The following is a 16,327-nucleotide window of genomic DNA, read 5'->3' as shown; positions in this document are numbered from 1 at the left end:
TATTTAAAAGCCTTTTGCATGCAAAGGAGCTGCTTAGATTTTCTTTCTATTCTTGTTTCAGTTTTGATAACTTATATCCCAGAGCTTTCACATTGATTTATTTTATATTAAACTAACAGGTAAAGCAATATTTTTCAGATAACTGTTCCCAGGAAAAAAAGGAGGAAATCCTGGAAAATGAAAAGCCCAGTGGACACAGTTCTAAGCAAGGAAAACCAGACTTGCAAATTCAAGACCATACTAGCACCAGCCCTGCGTGCACTCAGCCTGCCAAGACCACAGCCTTGTAAGGATAAGTTATTTATTTAATTTCACTTGGTCATAAAGCATGAGACAGCCTCATTTACTGGCTTCTGCTTTTAATGCTTTATCAAGGATAAGGAGGAACTTCTAATCATTTTTTTTGAAACTTTTATATGTGTTAAGTTTCCAGGGCAATAGACAAAGACAGATAATCTACAGGGTAACTTCCCAACAAGATAGTTCTGTCTTGCAAGTCATCAGTGGGCCTGAAACATCGGTACAAGAAGAGATATCTGTGGATGCTATGCATGTCTTCATTGATGAACATGGTGAGTCGTTGGAGCTCTTTACTAATGAACAAGCAGGGAAAACTGTCAGCTTTCTCAGGACTCAGCGGGATGCCTTAGCCTGAGTGCTAGACTTGAGAACTGGAAGACTTAACCCTGTGGTTGCCCACGTACTGTTCTTTGAACGGAGTGTGCTGCCTCCCATCTCAGGGCCTTTACACGTGCTGTGCCCCAGTGTGTGCTATTGATTTTTTCAGATCTTAGTCCGAAGGTAAGTTTTTCAGGGACACCTTTCCTGAACTCCCCAGACTTAATCAGGTTCATCAGTTTTTGTTGTTCTCTTAACACCCGTCTCTTTCCTTTTTTGATAATATTACAGCTTGTATAATAATTTGATTAATGGCATTTCCCCCTCACAGTTATCAACTTCAAGAGGGCAATGCCCAGTACTCAGTAAATATTTGTTGGACCTGTGTTGCACACCTGACCTTGATATATTTTTTCAGCGCCTTGTTATAAAAAGGATTTAAAATAGTATACATAGAGAATTATAAAGTGGCAAGTTCAAAGTTCAAAGGATAAGGGATATAGGTCCTAGTTTTTCTGGGATGGGTCTTGGCTTATGTATCATATAGCTCCAGTAGTGCTTGTTATTTTACTCTCAAAACGATCCTAGTTTGGAGAATAAATTATATGGTTACTTTATCTGGAGTTCAGTAGTTTAAGTTTTAAATGCTTTTGCATGTGCAGAAATATAAGGGACTTTTACATCATAAAGAACAACATTAGCACTTATATGAAAGCCTCCACAGGGGCTGCGGTTGTCATTACAGTTTCTCTTGGTGGAAAACACCTTTGAGTTGGAGGGCCACCTCCCAGCTGCTCACAACAGACAAGGTTAATTATGCTTCCTGTGTCAACTGAAGAAGGCACTAGTAGGAGCTCTTCTGGGCAGAAACCGGATTTTCACACCTCAGTATCCTGAACTGCTTTAGTGGAGCTAATTGAACTCTGCAAATTAATTCCATCTCTTGTTTTTCCTCATTAACAGACTGACACATCAGTCAGTGTGCTGTGGCACTTGCTCATCTGCACATTTGGAGGCAGAGATGGTCTCATGTGGTCCACCAATCAAAACTATACTCTTAATAAGCTGCTTTTTGCACATGATACCGAGGTATTCGTATACAAAAAAATCTGGTTATATCCTAGCACAGATCATGCTGACACATGAAGACAATGTATGTAAAGTGAATTAAGAGATGATACAAATAAGTCTATCAAAAGCAATTAAATAATAAGTAACCAAGTCAAAACATGTCTAAGTATATCAGCAGGGAAGCAGGTCAAAGAAAATTTTCTTAGTAAAGTTTCTTTCAGACATCCTTCAACTTCTCATGATATACGTTCTGTGGAGAAATATAAAGAACAGACCCCGATTGTCAACAGTTATTATAACAGACCAAAATAAGTTTCCTTTTAACTTGAAAATTGTATAAGTTGAAACGATTCTATACGAATAATTATGTCATATTCTTTGCTGAAATTTTCTGATTTTACAGGGGAAATTAGATCCTGTTATTTAAAATCTGGGAATCAGAAAGAAGGCCCTTTGCAACCTCTACCATCAAATTATGACTGTCTCTCTCAGGCTCGGTGAGTGGAGCTTTGTTTCCAGGCTTGAGAGCTGTTGCATTGCTGGGAGACACAGTGATGAAGATAAAGTGAGGATTCTGGTGTAGAAGAAATGTGTTAATCCCTTTGTAGTTGTTAAGGCATGTGGTTTTGCGTGAAAGAAAAAGAAAATCTGACATTGTGAAATAATGAAAAATAAATGAAACCATTTTCATTGTTGCTGCTTCCAAAAATAAAGATAACATGTAGGTAGTATAAATAGACAGGAACTCTGTATAGACATAATAATGTTCCCTTCAAGAAAGATGGTGATGCAGCTCTCAAACATTATTAAATTTGTCCCAAGGAGTGGACTAGAAATGTGACTAGTTCTCATTTATTCTCATTTACAGTAATGAAGGCAAACTGTTTTACAGATAGATACACATCTTTTCTATTTTACTTCAGAATGCTTTGAATAACTTTCTTAATTATGCTGATATTAAATTAGTTGATGAAGTTGCTATTAAATTAGTTTGCATATCTGGGACATACGATGATTAATAGTGCATTGGGCAAACTGTATGTCTTGTCTGTGGCAGATGGAATTCATCCTTCATCCTGGGCTTCAAGATTCTTTGTGGATAATCCATATGGCCATGTCTCGGTTGCTCTAAGTGTAGAAGTAAACTGTTTATGTATGCTTCTTTAGAATTATATGTATATGTGAGGATTTATGGGAGACTTTCATGGTGTAACTGGAATGTCTTGTGCTTCACATCTAAACCTTAATTTCAGAGCCTGTGACCCCATGTGTCTTTCCAAGTTTAAAGTCTTCCCAAGGGTTTATGGGAAATTCAGGGGGAGGCTCCTGTGTGCTTAGAACAAAGGCTGTCTTTGTCCTTGCATTCTGGCCTCCAGGTGGAATGCTGTCATGTGCCAGCTTCTTAGGGCATTCTCTCTTTAAAGCCACTACTGTTTCTTACCTGCTTAGGAATGCTAGTGTCTGCCATTCAGGTAGGTCTGATGAGAACCATAGGTGATGGCTGTCTCCCGCCATGCAGTCCCTCCCGAGCTTTGCATTAAAGCAGACTGCATATGCCCAAAGTCACTCCTGTGGGAAAACAGAAATCTTGTTCATCCCCCACTTGCCGTCCACTCTTCCTCCTTTTCCCTCAGGTACCATGGACCAATCCAAACGGCACAAACTTCTTCTTCTCCAGCCAACAAGCATGCAAAGTCCCCATGCAAATGGACACCCAAGAGGAGAGGGAGGTTTGCTGTCCACAACTTTACTCTCACCTCCAGGACATTCTAGAGGTTATGATGGTTTGATGAGTTTAGTCATCTAAGGTGGCAGCTTTCTCAGACAAAATATGTAATTGCATGAGAACACAGCTTTGAAAACTGTCATATTATTCTGCAATTCCCAGCTAAAAGTTGAAGTTTTTCTAAGCTGAATTTAGACCAAATTCTTATTTTATCCCAAAGTTACAAGATTTTCCTTTTTAATTTTTCCCCCCAGGATAAATATATGTCATTTTTCCCCTAGGTTAAACACTTGAACTGCATTTGTCAGTAATGATAGTTAGAATAAGGCCATATATCCAGAGCCTTAAAAAACTGAAAATTTACAATATCTAAGTAAAAATGAGAGAGAGGACCTATAGTGTTTTCATTAAGCCTCAGTTCCTTAGGCTCTGCCTCTTCTAGCATGACCTGTTAACTTGCTTTCTCCCCTTAAATTTCTCTCTTTATTCAACTTCCTCCAGCCTCTGCTTTCTTTCATTTCCTCTGCATTTCCTTTCCAGATTACAGCTTTTTTATATTTAACCTGCCTTCCGTTTCCAGAGCTGCCTGGACATAGGTTTGCCACAGTGCATTCAGCCTCGGTGAAACGGCTTTTGGTGAGGTTGTGTTGGGGTGCTATGGGGGTGTTGGACTGAGAGGCAACTGAATGTGTTGATGCTGAACTTTCTTGTGAGGCATATGGCTTGGTGGAGAGTCTCAGAATACCAGGCCCTTTCTTACCTGCCTTTTCAAGTTCATAGAATAGTCAGACCCCTTTCTGTTACACAGGAGGGAAACCCATCTCAAACAGGTTTAATCAAAGTGGGGATTTTGCGGAGATGTAACTGAACAGTCTTGGGTCCATCTGTCTTCAGGAGTGGCTAGATAAAGAGGTTCAGATTGAGTCATTGGGGCCTAGTTTTGCCATTTCCATTGCTCTTCTGCTCCTCTGTTTTGACACCGTTCTCAAACACCTCATCCTGGTGGTCAAAAGATGGCTGTCGTTACCCTAGATCTTGTGTCTTCTCTCATCTAAGTCCAGCCAGAACAGTATGCTTCTTTCCCATAGATCCCATGGAAGGTCTCATTGTGTCTGATTGGTTCTGACTGAGCCATATTCCCTGAGCCCAATCACTAAGACCAGGCAAGCACATGGCCTGGGCTTACTTACACACACAGAGCTGGATTCGAGGTTCCCCCGAGACTGGAAGGGGCTGGCTCTCCGAGGGATGTTTGGAGTTCTGTGGATAAAAGCCGGGCAGCAAAAACCAGCAAGTGACCCCGAGGACTCTGTTTCTGGGGAAAAGGCAACTGAATTAATTATTGAGCTCCTGTAAAGAGAAAAATGTTCAAGTTTTTTGCAACTTTCCCCTTGAAGAAAATCTTTATTGAACGTCCCTAGTCACCCCTAGCTTTTCTCATGTGTGAATGCTCTAATGGGCAAGTGCTTGGTCCACCAGTCTCAGATAGCAACTTCTGGGTCTTTGACTATCTGCTCTTTCTCCAGCATTATTTGACAGGGTGTTGGTCTTAAGAGTTCTAGAAAAGGGCTGGGCATGGCGGCTCACACCTGTAATCTTAGCACTTTTTTTTTTTTTTTTGAGACAGAGTTTTGTTCTTTCACCTAGGCTGGAGTACGGTGATGCAATCTTGGCTCACTGCAACCTCTGCCTTCCAGGTTCAAGTGATTCTCCTGCCTCAACCTCCCCAGTAGCTGGGATTACAGGTGCCCGCCACCACGCCCAGCTAATTTTTGTATTTTTAGTAGAGACAGGGTTTCACCATGTTGGCCAGGCTGGTCTCAAAACTCCTAACCTCGTGATCTGCCAGCCTTGGCCTCCCAAAGTGTTGGGATTACAGGCGTGAGCCACCACACCTGGCAACCTCAGCACTTTTGAAGGCTGAGGTGGGAAGATCACTTGAGCCCAGGAGTTTGAGACCAGCCTGGGCAACATGGCAAGACTCCATCTCTACAAAAAAACAAAACAAAACATAGCAAAAACACCAACAAACAAGAAGAGTTCTAGAAAAGGACACATTGCCAGGTGTAACTTCTCTTTCTTGTGCTTCAAAGATAAAGTAAAATAATACACACGGTTTGCTATCATATGTATGGTTAGTCCTTAAGATAGAATATAGAGGGGACTTTGTTATGCGGTGTTGTGGCATCCAGTGGCCCATTTGGGCACAGGAGATATACAGTACTTCCTGTCAGATGCATAAGCACAAAACTCTAGTCCCTTCACTTAGCAAAATTACAGCATTGAAGCTGTTCCCTAGGCAGTTCTGGAAAAGCAGTTAAGGCGCTACCATCTGTTTAATTCGTGCTCAGGAAAAACGAGTCAGTCCTATGTCAGTCAGATGATCTTCTGGATTTAAACTGCTGTCTGACAGGCTTAGGGTGGATGTTCCGATTGTCTCAAACATCTCCCCAGACTCTGACACATGGAAAACTGTGCTACCCATTCACGGGGGGGCTAATTTCTTTGGATTTGTAATAAGCTTTGTCTTTTGCAGAAGCCCATGATGTAATGATAATTTGGGAATCTTTGGGTTGGCTATCTGAAAGAAAAATTCTCAGAAAGCAGAATAAGAACCAGTTATCAGGCTCAATTTAGATTGTTGAATTTCTGAATTAACACACTAGTGCGTGTGTGCACTCGTGTGAGTTCATGTGCACCTGGGGTTGTCATCTCTGTATCTCTAATGGTAGAGGTAAAGAATGGAACCAGAGCAGAGCTAGTGAAATGCCAGCAGGTCAGGATTTTGCCCCATGGAAGGACCCAGTGGCTTGTACCTTACCCCTGTGTTCCCATATGCGATATTATGGCAGTTCGTGGCCCTGAACAAGGCACTTTCCTTCAGTAGTTCTGGTAGTAACAGCCACCATTTGTTAAACACTTATACACTAAGCTAAATGTTAAATTGTCTAATTTTATCTGCACAACAAAACTAAGGTTGGTGATACTAGCTCTATTTTACAGATAAGGAAACTAAGACTGATTGCCAAAAGTGCTCAGCTTCATGTAGATAGTAAGTGGCCAGTGGACAGGTGAGTCTCCCTCCCTGCTCCCATCCCCCACCATGGCATCACAGGCTCAGGGTTCCTCAGAGCCCAAGCAGGTGTGATAAATAGGTGAAGGGGGCCCAGTGTGGAATGGTAGAGAGGAGTGGTGATGACTGCAGTAAATCGGAGGGCATTTATCCCACCTGAAGGGCACTTATCCCATCTGAAGGGCATTTATCCCATCTGAAGGGCTGCTGCTATGTTAGTCTACTTATGATGGCTCATAAGCCCGAGGTGACAGGATTTTCCAGTTTTTTTTCCACAAGGAGCTAGAAATGCATATTTGTATCTAAAAGTGTATTTTGTTTCATGTTGTTGATTTTAAGTTTCTTTTTTTTTTCTTTTTTTTGAGATGGAGTCTCCCTCTGTCACCCAGTCTGGAGTGCAGTGGCGTGATCTCGGCTCACTGCAACCTCCATCTCCTGGGTTCAAGCGATTCTCCTGCCTCAGCCTCCTGAGTAGCTGGGATTACAGGCACGTGCCACCAAGCCAGGGCTAATTTTTTTGTATTTTTAGTAGAGACGAGGATTCACCATGTTATCCAGGATGGTCTCAATCTCCTTACCTCGTGATCCGCCTGCCTCAGCCTCTCAAAGTGCTGGATTACAGGTGTGAGTCACCACACCTAGCCGATTTTAATTTTTTTTAACACCACCACAGACCACAGGTTGTGCGTGGTTGGCTGTGGCCTGTGAGCTACCTGTGGTCAGCCTCTGCCCTGCTCCCTCCAGTGGGAAAGCGCTTGCCCTCAGCTCTTCTTGCGCACATATGCGGCATCCAGATGCCCCTACGTGATTCCCACTGCAGGCTCGTCCAAACCACTTTGCCAAGTTCTCCACTCATTGCTCCCTTTTGAAACTCTCATCTTTGAAAGCTCAAGTTACAATCTGCCTCTGTGATGCTTCTTTTCCTTCTCAGTCCTCTCTGTGAAAATAAATTCATCTCTTCAAGTTGCTGCCAGGAGGATGCTGATCACATTCTCCCTGGTATCTCATTTATTTGTAGAGGGTTCCCATCTCTTTTTCTAGATTGCATACACCTAAAACCAGCCTTCGCTTAGCCGTTTATAGGTAGGTGCTCAATAAATGTAGGATTAAATCAAATGAATCATTGGAAATGACAAAGATGACCCAGTTGGAGTTCTGGGGTGAGGGACAGCAGGAGAAGCTAAACAGGAGGGGTGGAGTAGGGCCCTGGGGCCCATGAAATCCGGTGGAGGAGTGTGGTTTGTTCTCTATGCAGCAGGAGCGATGGGAATCTATTGGCAGAGCAAAACAACCCTGATGAATGTGGGATTATCAAAACGACCTCAACAAATAAATCCCTCATCTTTGGTGGGACAGTTGGAGGGACAGCCAGAAGCACTAGCAGTTTGCCAGATGAACACATTCGAACATAGAATGTGATCTTCTCCTTTTATAAGTGGGAAAGTAAAGCAGAATGAAATCTGTAAAATGACCCTTTTTAAACCAATCTACATAGAAATCAGAGGTAGAGACTCAAATTTTTCAGCCCTAAGTTTTTATTACTTTTATTTTTAATTTTTTTGAGACAGGATCTTGCTGTGTGGCCTAGGCTGGAGTGCATTGACATGATCTTGGCTCACTGCAACTTCTGCCTCCGTGTTCAAGCGATTCTCCTGCCTCAGCCTCTCAAGTAGCTGGGATTATAGGCACGCACCACCATACCTGGCTAATCTTTTGTATTTTTGCTAGAGACGGGGTTTTGTCATGTTGGCTAGGCTGGTCTCGAACTCCTGGCCTCAAAGTGATTTGCCCTCCTCACCCTCCCAAAGTTCTGGGATTATAGGCATGAGTCACCACGCCCAGTCCAGCCCTGTGTTTTATTAGTTCATAAGGAAACAATTTTCTCTGTATGAAAGCTAACAACAGAGGAAAATCTGACATTGAGAATTTTACTTCCTTGAAATCAGAGGTGTAGTATCTAGCTATGGGAACACAAATTTTGTCTCGGACTTATCTGGGTTCAAATTCCAGCACTGATATTTACTTTTTGTTTGACATTATGCAACTTGCTTAACCATCTTAAGTACCCATTTACTAACCAAAAAATGCAGATAATACCTCTGTAATTAATTCACTGGTTTGCTTTAAAAATTAAATGTGGGCTGGGCATGGTGGCTCACACCTATAATCCCAGCACTTTGGGAGGCCATGGCGGGCGGATCACGAGGTCAGGAGTTCGAGACCAGCCTGATCAACATAGTGAAACCCCGTCTCTACTAAAAATACAAAAATTAGCTGGGCATGGTGGCACATGCCTGTAGTCCCAGCTGCTCAGGAGGCTGAGGCAGGAGACTAGCTTGAACCTGGGAGGCGGAGGTTGTGGTGAGCCGAGATCACGTCACTGCACTCCAGCCAGGGCAACAGAGCAAGACTCTATCTAAAAAAAAAAAAAAATTAAATGTGATAGTACACATGCAGTGCTTAGGACAGTGCCTGCCATAGAGGGTCCTCAGTCAGTGTTAGCTGTTGTTACTGTCTTTCGATAGAAGCAGAAGGACTTCAGGTAAAGTGCACTGTGACTTGATATACCAAAAGATGTTGACTTTTGTTTCTTGACTTTTTATAACAAAATACCTGATTTTATATAACAAAAGATACTTTTGGCCAGGTGGAAGCCTTTCCTCTAGTGCTTTTATGGTTTATGTGATTTTAAGGCATTCCCCTTATTAACCTGTTGTGTTCCAACATCTTGGTATTAACATGTTGTGTTCCAACATCTTGGCATGTATGATAATTTTAGCGTAGGTCCTTTAATATTATGTCCTTGGCTTTTAATGCAATTAGATTTTAATTTCTTCTATTATAGTAAACATAAACTTTGATTTTGAACTTGGAAGGATGCCTACTTGGGGCTGTAAGCCATTCAGCCATGGAAGATATATTGGAAAAGCAGCCTTTTCCCTATAAGGTGACTTCAGTGGCTGGGACTGTCTCCAACTGGGCCATTACACGGCTGATTCTTATTATTGGCAAAAAAAGCCATTCCTCTTAGCTATTGTTCAGCCTTGTTACCATGTGACAGTTTTATATCCCTGACTCCCGAGTATGAACAGGGAATTGTTAGTAATGTAACTTCCATGTGTCTTTGGGGATTCCTGAAGGAAACCGGGAGAGGAAACAAATTTCTCTCCTTGGCCCCACTGTCACTGTGGGAACCAGTGCGGTTCTTGTGGACTGCTGCAGAAACATAAGCAGCATTTTCCGGTTGTTCAATAGCTGTCCATAGAGCAGGTACCTTTGGTAACATTACCTAACACAGTTCTGCTTTCCCCAGAAACCAGAATGAGGAAACTACAGCTTGAATTGCAGCCTTTAGAATTGCTAGTAGGAAAAACTTCCAGAGGATAAATCCACTTGAGTATTTTATTACCCAGAACACAAGATTGATTCAGTAGTTCAGAGCCAAAATGAACTAATTTGCCTAGAAAGTTGGAATTGCTAATCTGCCTAGAAAACCAAAGTGGAAGTAGGCTATCTGCCTGGGAAGTTGGAGGTGCAGCTGCTTAGAAAGTTGAAATGTGTTTTTGAGTGCAGAGGGTTTGTTGCAGAGTGAACTTTTATTACTACTCAGTAGATCTTGTAATTAAAGCTTGATAGTTTCTCTTTTTTGTTCAGCAAATATTTATATTTCTTTGTGTATAAATTAATCCAAGTAATATAGCAGAGCTTTCTTCTATGAACAATCTATAAACATGTTTAAGTATTAATCTGGCTTTTCCAGTGTCATAAGCAATCTAATGGAAATGCATGCAAAATGCATATCATCTGCTCCCCAGTGAAATCTGATTGGAAAGACATGATATTTACATTCATTTTGAGGATCCATAACTCACAAAGTAGGCGTGGTAGTCTACGGAGTGGAAGAGTCATTCTGTAGCAAGTTTGTTTGCAGGACTTTTTTGGGGGCTTTTTGTATCAAGGATGGAACTTCAACTTGTTTTTATTTAAAAAATAAGAGTAGGATGGTAATATAAATATTTGTCTGAATTCACTTATTCGTGGCTTTTGTTTTTGAATTATTGTAGCAAAGATTGAAGCAGATATTTCAGTTTATAAATTAGGCTTATGTTTGAAAGCTGCCATTTAGCTCTGAACCCACTGTGTACCATATTCCAAAGGTAGATTGAAGCTCTGTACTTAATCTTTACTACCTCCTCAGAGTTCTTATTCTTTTGTTGACATTATCAGCTTCTCTGACCCTTATCTCAACAAAACCTCTTACTTATTCGGATTAACTTTCAGGAAAGTCCTCTAAAGCCACAATGTTTAATTATCTACCTGGTTCCCAAAGAAGATAAGCAGGCAGAAAACGGCAAGAAATAATCATGTCTGTTTAGACTGTGGTTTTAACTTTAGTCAGAAGAAATAATAGGGACATTCTGACTTGGAATAGCTGAACAGGAATGTGAGGCAATAAAACAAGTCAACTAGATATTCCAAATGAAGAGTAAAATGTTGTGACTTCTCTCAATATTAGATATACCCAGTACCATGTGCCATTCAATTATAGTTTAGAGATTTCATCTTTTATTACAAATATTTGAGATATGCATATAGCTGCCTCACTCACTTAATTTGGATAGTAGAGAGATAGGTATTTGCTGCTTCAAATTTGAAAAACTTTTGTGGGTTCTTGGTGCCTTTGATCACACGGAGGTGGAAAAGATTGGCAAGAAGCAGGTGATCACCTGGGTCTGCCTTGGAATAGTGTCTGCCCTCCCAAATTTCCATGTCCTCTCTTTTTGGCTTTCACTTTTTACTCTTTGCTCCTTTCGCTGTCATTCTTATCTTGTTTTCTTAGACGTATTAGGAAGAGATTGTACTTTCACCCAGGCATAGAGTCATAAGGACGAAAGGTTTGTGAGGTTATTCTAGAAAGACTTTCGTTGGCTGGGGCATTTTCTCTGAAAGCCTGAGAATTGGCCCTGCCGCTCAGTGTGGTTCTGTTCCGGTGGCAACAGCCGCTGCCGCCACATGGTGGCAGTCAGGTCCCATGCTCCCAGCCTTGCCTCGCTTCTGCAGTGTCGCTGCCTTTTTCTCCGATACTCACACAAATTTTACTGTCACATAAAAGAAGAGTTGTTTGCTGACTTTAAAACAAGAATCCCTGTTAAAATTCAAAATAACAGGTTATGGTTTTCAGAACAGTGCTGCTTTAGTTAAACATCCTACATATTGAACATGTTGCTGCGACTTTCATTTCTGTGTCCCTCTGTGTGCCTTGTGCCCATGTCCCTGGAGAAAGCCTGAAAAACAAGGAAAGAGGCAGAAAAAGGGAGACCCTCTCTCTCAGAGTGGTAGACTATCGTCTTTTAACTCTGGGGAAGATGAAGAATTTCAAGAAATGTTTTTCCAGTATCAGTGAGACAGTGTAGAAGAAGCACATGTATTTTGACTGTCTGCTGCTTGTAGAAGCTCAGATGGTGGACACCTGGGGAGTCCGGTATGGTGGAATATCGTCATGGTCAATTTGAGGCCCAGCTCTTTCCATATAGAAGTGTACTCTTCTGGCCCATACTAGATCCTAGCCCCAGGCCCGTCTTTTATTACTTTCTAGTGGCAGCACTTTTAGAAATTTCCACCATTAATCACTATTTCTGCGATTGCTTGGAGCTCAATCTAGCTTACATAAACTTATCTCTGCTATAGCCCTGAACCAAACTAGTTTACCAAAGATTCACCAGAGAACGGAATAATTGAGACCAGATGTGCTAAGTATCGTGTTATTGTAGTTCACAGAATAGTTACTACAGGCTTGGGATATTTCCATTTCCATTATTGTTTTGGAGGAAGAGAAAATGTCTCTTGAAACTTAACGCTTTCACTTTATATGTATTAATGTGGGGAAAGCTTTGGCTTTAAGTTACTAAGATACTGTCTTTTTAGATGATTACGCTGCTCACAGTCTATAACTTTAAAAAATGAGAGAGAATAAGCAGCAAATACTTGGAGAAGAGACACTAGCAAAGAACATAGACTTTGGAATTATTCAAAGATTGCACTCCTGCCCACCTGTCTGTGTCAGTGATTTTTGTGGACATCGTTGTCTCTTTGGTACTTGGGTGGGCAAGCTGGATTATAACTACACCATCAGGACACCAGAGAATTATATCACATAAGGGAAACGTCTCCATTTGAACAATGCTTGCTGTAAGCATGTAACCATTTCCTCCTGGCCAAATGGGGAGCCCATATACACATGACAGTACAGATGATAATACAGGTTTCTGATGCAGACATATACCAGTCATTAAGCTCAGAAGAGAATCTTTCTTAATATGCCCATGCCTTGTCTAGAATACTCAACCCTTATAAAAGAGATTAATTAAGAGGGAAGTTAATATGCTGTTTGAGACTTTCTTTATAAAATAAGGAGGATTAGGTGTGAGTTGAGGGCAAGATACTCTTCCCCCATGCCCGCTAACAGAGACACCTGAAATTAATATACCATTTGTGTAAAAGCATAGGAGTTGTGTTGCTATTTAATATAAGAAAAAGCAAAGTCAAGTCCCATATCAACAAAAGGAAGTAAAAAGGGTCAGGGATGGTTATGAAGTACCTAATATATGAAAGGCAATGTTCACTGCTTTGCATACATAGTCTGGTTTAGTTTTCACAATGATCCCTACGAGGAAAATATTTTCCTGATTTTATAGGGAGGATTTGAGGTAGGAAGACAACATGCTTACAGTCACAGATAGTGAGTAGTATACTTTAACCTAGTTCTGTTTAATTCTAGAACTGACCCAAAAGATTTTAAATAGAAAATCAACCCGTAGATTTTTTAAAGGATATTTAAATGGCTTACATAGGAAAATGATGTTTTTTATTATTATTATTTTACAATCTGAAATGTACTAAGAAATATGGAAAAATTAAGCTGATATGTATTGATTGACACTTCCTTTTGTATCATGTTTCCTAGCAGGACGCCTTAGCAGGAGGAAGACTGCTCTAAAACAGCCATTCGTTACACATTATGTCGTAGTCAATTCTTAGTTTATTTCAGTTGGCGATAGAGGGTGCTGTACACCTTCTACATTTTTGCGCAGAAGCATACATTTCTTTTCCCACTCTTGCCTATTTATGATCATTACCTACCTTACCTACAATGTAGTTAGCTTAATCTTTTGGTTTTAGTGAAGTTCTGGCATGTGCCCCGTTTAAGATATCTCTGAATTTGTGTCAACAATGCAATTTCAGTTCTATTGTATTTCGATGTGAAATGACAGAGTTACATTACTCAGTGGCTTCTGTACAACACAGAAGAGTTTGAATGAACATTGTTTTTATAAATCTAACTAATCTTTTTCTCTGTTAATGACAGAGATTATGCCACTAATATAGACAAGAAGGAAAACCACTATTTTAGGAGCAAGCATTAAATAATGGAAGCACAGGATTTTTTTTTTTTTTTTTTTTTTTTTTTTTTTGAGACAGAGTCTCGCTCTTTCGCCCAGGCTGGAGTGCAATGGCGGGATCTCAGCTCACTGCAAGCTCCACCTCCCAGGTTCACGCCATTCTCCTGCCTCAGCCTCCCGAGTAGCTGGGACTACAGGTGCCTGCCACTGCGCCTGGCTAATTTTTGTATTTTTTAGTAGAGACGGGGTTTCACTGTGTTAGCCAGGATGGCCTCGATCTCCTGACCTCATGATCCACCCGCCTCGGCCTCCCAAAGTGCTGGGATTACAGGCGTGAGCCACTGCGCCTGGCTGGAAGCACAGGATTTTTAAGTTTTCTTTTTTTTTTTTTTTTTTTTTGGTTTTTTTTTGTTTTTTTGGCTTTTTTTTTTTTTTTTATTATACTTTAGGGTTTTAGGGTACATGTGCACAATGTGCAGGTTTGTTACATATGTATCCATGTGCCATGTTGATTTCCTGCACCCATTAACTCGTCATTTAGCATTAGGTGTATCTCCTAATGCTGTCCCTCCCCCCTCCCCCCACCCCACAACAGTCCCCGGAGTGTGATGTTCCCCTTCCTGTGTCCATGAGTTCTCATTGTTCAATTCCCACCTATGAGTGAGAACATGCGGTGTTTGGTTTTTTGTCCTTGCGATAGTTTACTGAGAATGATGTTTTCCAGTTTCATCCATGTCCCTACAAAGGACACGAACTCATCATTTTTTATGGCTGCATAGTATTCCATGGTGTATATGTGCCACATTTTCTTAATCCAGTCTATTGTTGTTGGACATTTGGGTTGGTTCCAACTCTTTGCTATTGTGAATAGTGCCGCAATAAACATACGTGTGCATGTGTCTTTATAGCAGCATGATTTATAGTCCTTTGGGTATATACCCAGTAATGGGATGGCTGGGTCAAATGGTATTTCTAGTTCTAGATCCCTGAGGAATCGCCACACTGACTTCCACAATGGTTGAACTAGTTTACAGTCCCACCAACAGTGTAAAAGTGTTCCTATTTCTCCACATCCTCTCCAGCACCTGTTGTTTCCTGATTTTTTTAATGATGGCCATTCTAACTGGTGTGAGATGGTATCTCACTGTGGTTTTGATTTGCATTTCTCTGATGGCCAGTGATGAGGAGCATTTCTTCATGTGTTTTTTGGCTGCATAAATGTCTTCTTTTGAGAAGTGTCTGTTCATGTCCTCTGCCCACTTTTTGATGGGGTTGTTTGTTTTTTTCTTGTAAATTTGTTTGAGTTCATTGTAGATTCTGGATATTAGCCCTTTGTCAGATGAGTAGGTTGCAAAAATTTTCTCCCATTGTGTAGGTTGCCTGTTCACTCTGATGATAGTTTCTTTTGCTGTGCAGAAGCTCTTTAGTTTAATGAGATCCCATTTGTCGATTTTGGCTTTTGTTGCCATTGCTTTTGGTGTTTTAGACATGAAGTCCTTGCCCACGCCTATGTCCTGAATGGTATTGCCTAGGTTTTCTTGTAGGATTTTAATGGTTTTAGGTCTAACATATAAGTCTTTAATCCATCTTGAATTAATTTTTGTATAAGGTGTAAGGAAGGGATCCAGTTTCAGCTTTCTACATATGGCTAGCCAGTTTTCCCAGCACCATTTATTAAATAGGGAATCCTTTCCCCATTTCTTGTTTTTGTCAGGTTTGTCAAAGATCAGATAGTTGTAGCTATGCGGCATCATTTCTGAGGGCTCTGTTCTGTTCCATTGATCTATGTGTCTGTTGTGGTACCAGTACCATGCTGTTTTGGTTACTGTAGCCTTGTAGTATAGTTTAAAGTCAGGTAGCGTGATGCCTCCAGCTTTGTTCTTTTGGCTTAGGATTGACTTGGCGATGCGGGCTCTTTTTTGGTTCCATATGAACTTGAAAGTAGTTTTTTCCAATTCTGTGAAGAAAGTCATTGGTAGCTTGATGGGGATGGCATTGAATCTATAAATTACCTTGGGCAGTATGGCCATTTTCACGATATTGATTCTTCCAACCCATGAGCATGGAATGTTCTTCCATTTGTTTGTATCCTCTTTTATTTCATTGAGCAGTGGTTTGTAGTTCTCCTTGAAGAGGTCCTTCACATCCCTTGTAAGTTGGATTCCTAGGTATTTTATTCTCTTTGAAGCAATTGTGAATGGGAGTTCACTCATGATTTGGCTCTCTGTTTGTCTGTTATTGGTGTACAAGAATGCTTGTGATTTTTGTACATTAATTTTGTATCCTGAGACTTTGCTGAAGTTGCTAATCAGCTTAAGGAGATTTTGGGCTGAGACAATGGGGTTTTCTAGATATACAATCATGTCATCTGCAAACAGGGACAATTTGACTTCCTCTTTTCCTAATTGAATACCCTTTATTTCCTTCTCCTGCCTGATT

At 40.9% G+C, this 16,327-nt stretch overlaps 1 protein-coding gene across 3 annotated transcripts in view; it reads left to right on the top strand.

Moving 5' to 3' along the window:
* PCNX2 (pecanex 2) overlaps positions 1-16,327 on the top strand; it is a 352,029-nt gene that overhangs the window by 75,718 nt on the left and 259,984 nt on the right. For all 3 annotated transcript variants that reach the window (XM_063614016.1, XM_055234937.2, XM_063614015.1), the window contains exons 6-8: positions 139-286; positions 427-572; positions 2,093-2,186. In XM_063614016.1, the coding sequence (XP_063470086.1) occupies positions 139-286; positions 427-572; positions 2,093-2,186 (388 nt within the window). The remainder of the gene's footprint in view (positions 1-138; positions 287-426; positions 573-2,092; positions 2,187-16,327) is intronic.

Source organism: Symphalangus syndactylus, chromosome 19, assembly GCF_028878055.3.
Source record: "Symphalangus syndactylus isolate Jambi chromosome 19, NHGRI_mSymSyn1-v2.1_pri, whole genome shotgun sequence".
In the NCBI taxonomy this organism is placed as follows: domain Eukaryota; kingdom Metazoa; phylum Chordata; class Mammalia; order Primates; family Hylobatidae; genus Symphalangus; species Symphalangus syndactylus.
Note: the sequence above shows the minus strand (reverse complement) of the source record. Positions and strands in the feature narration are given on the sequence as shown.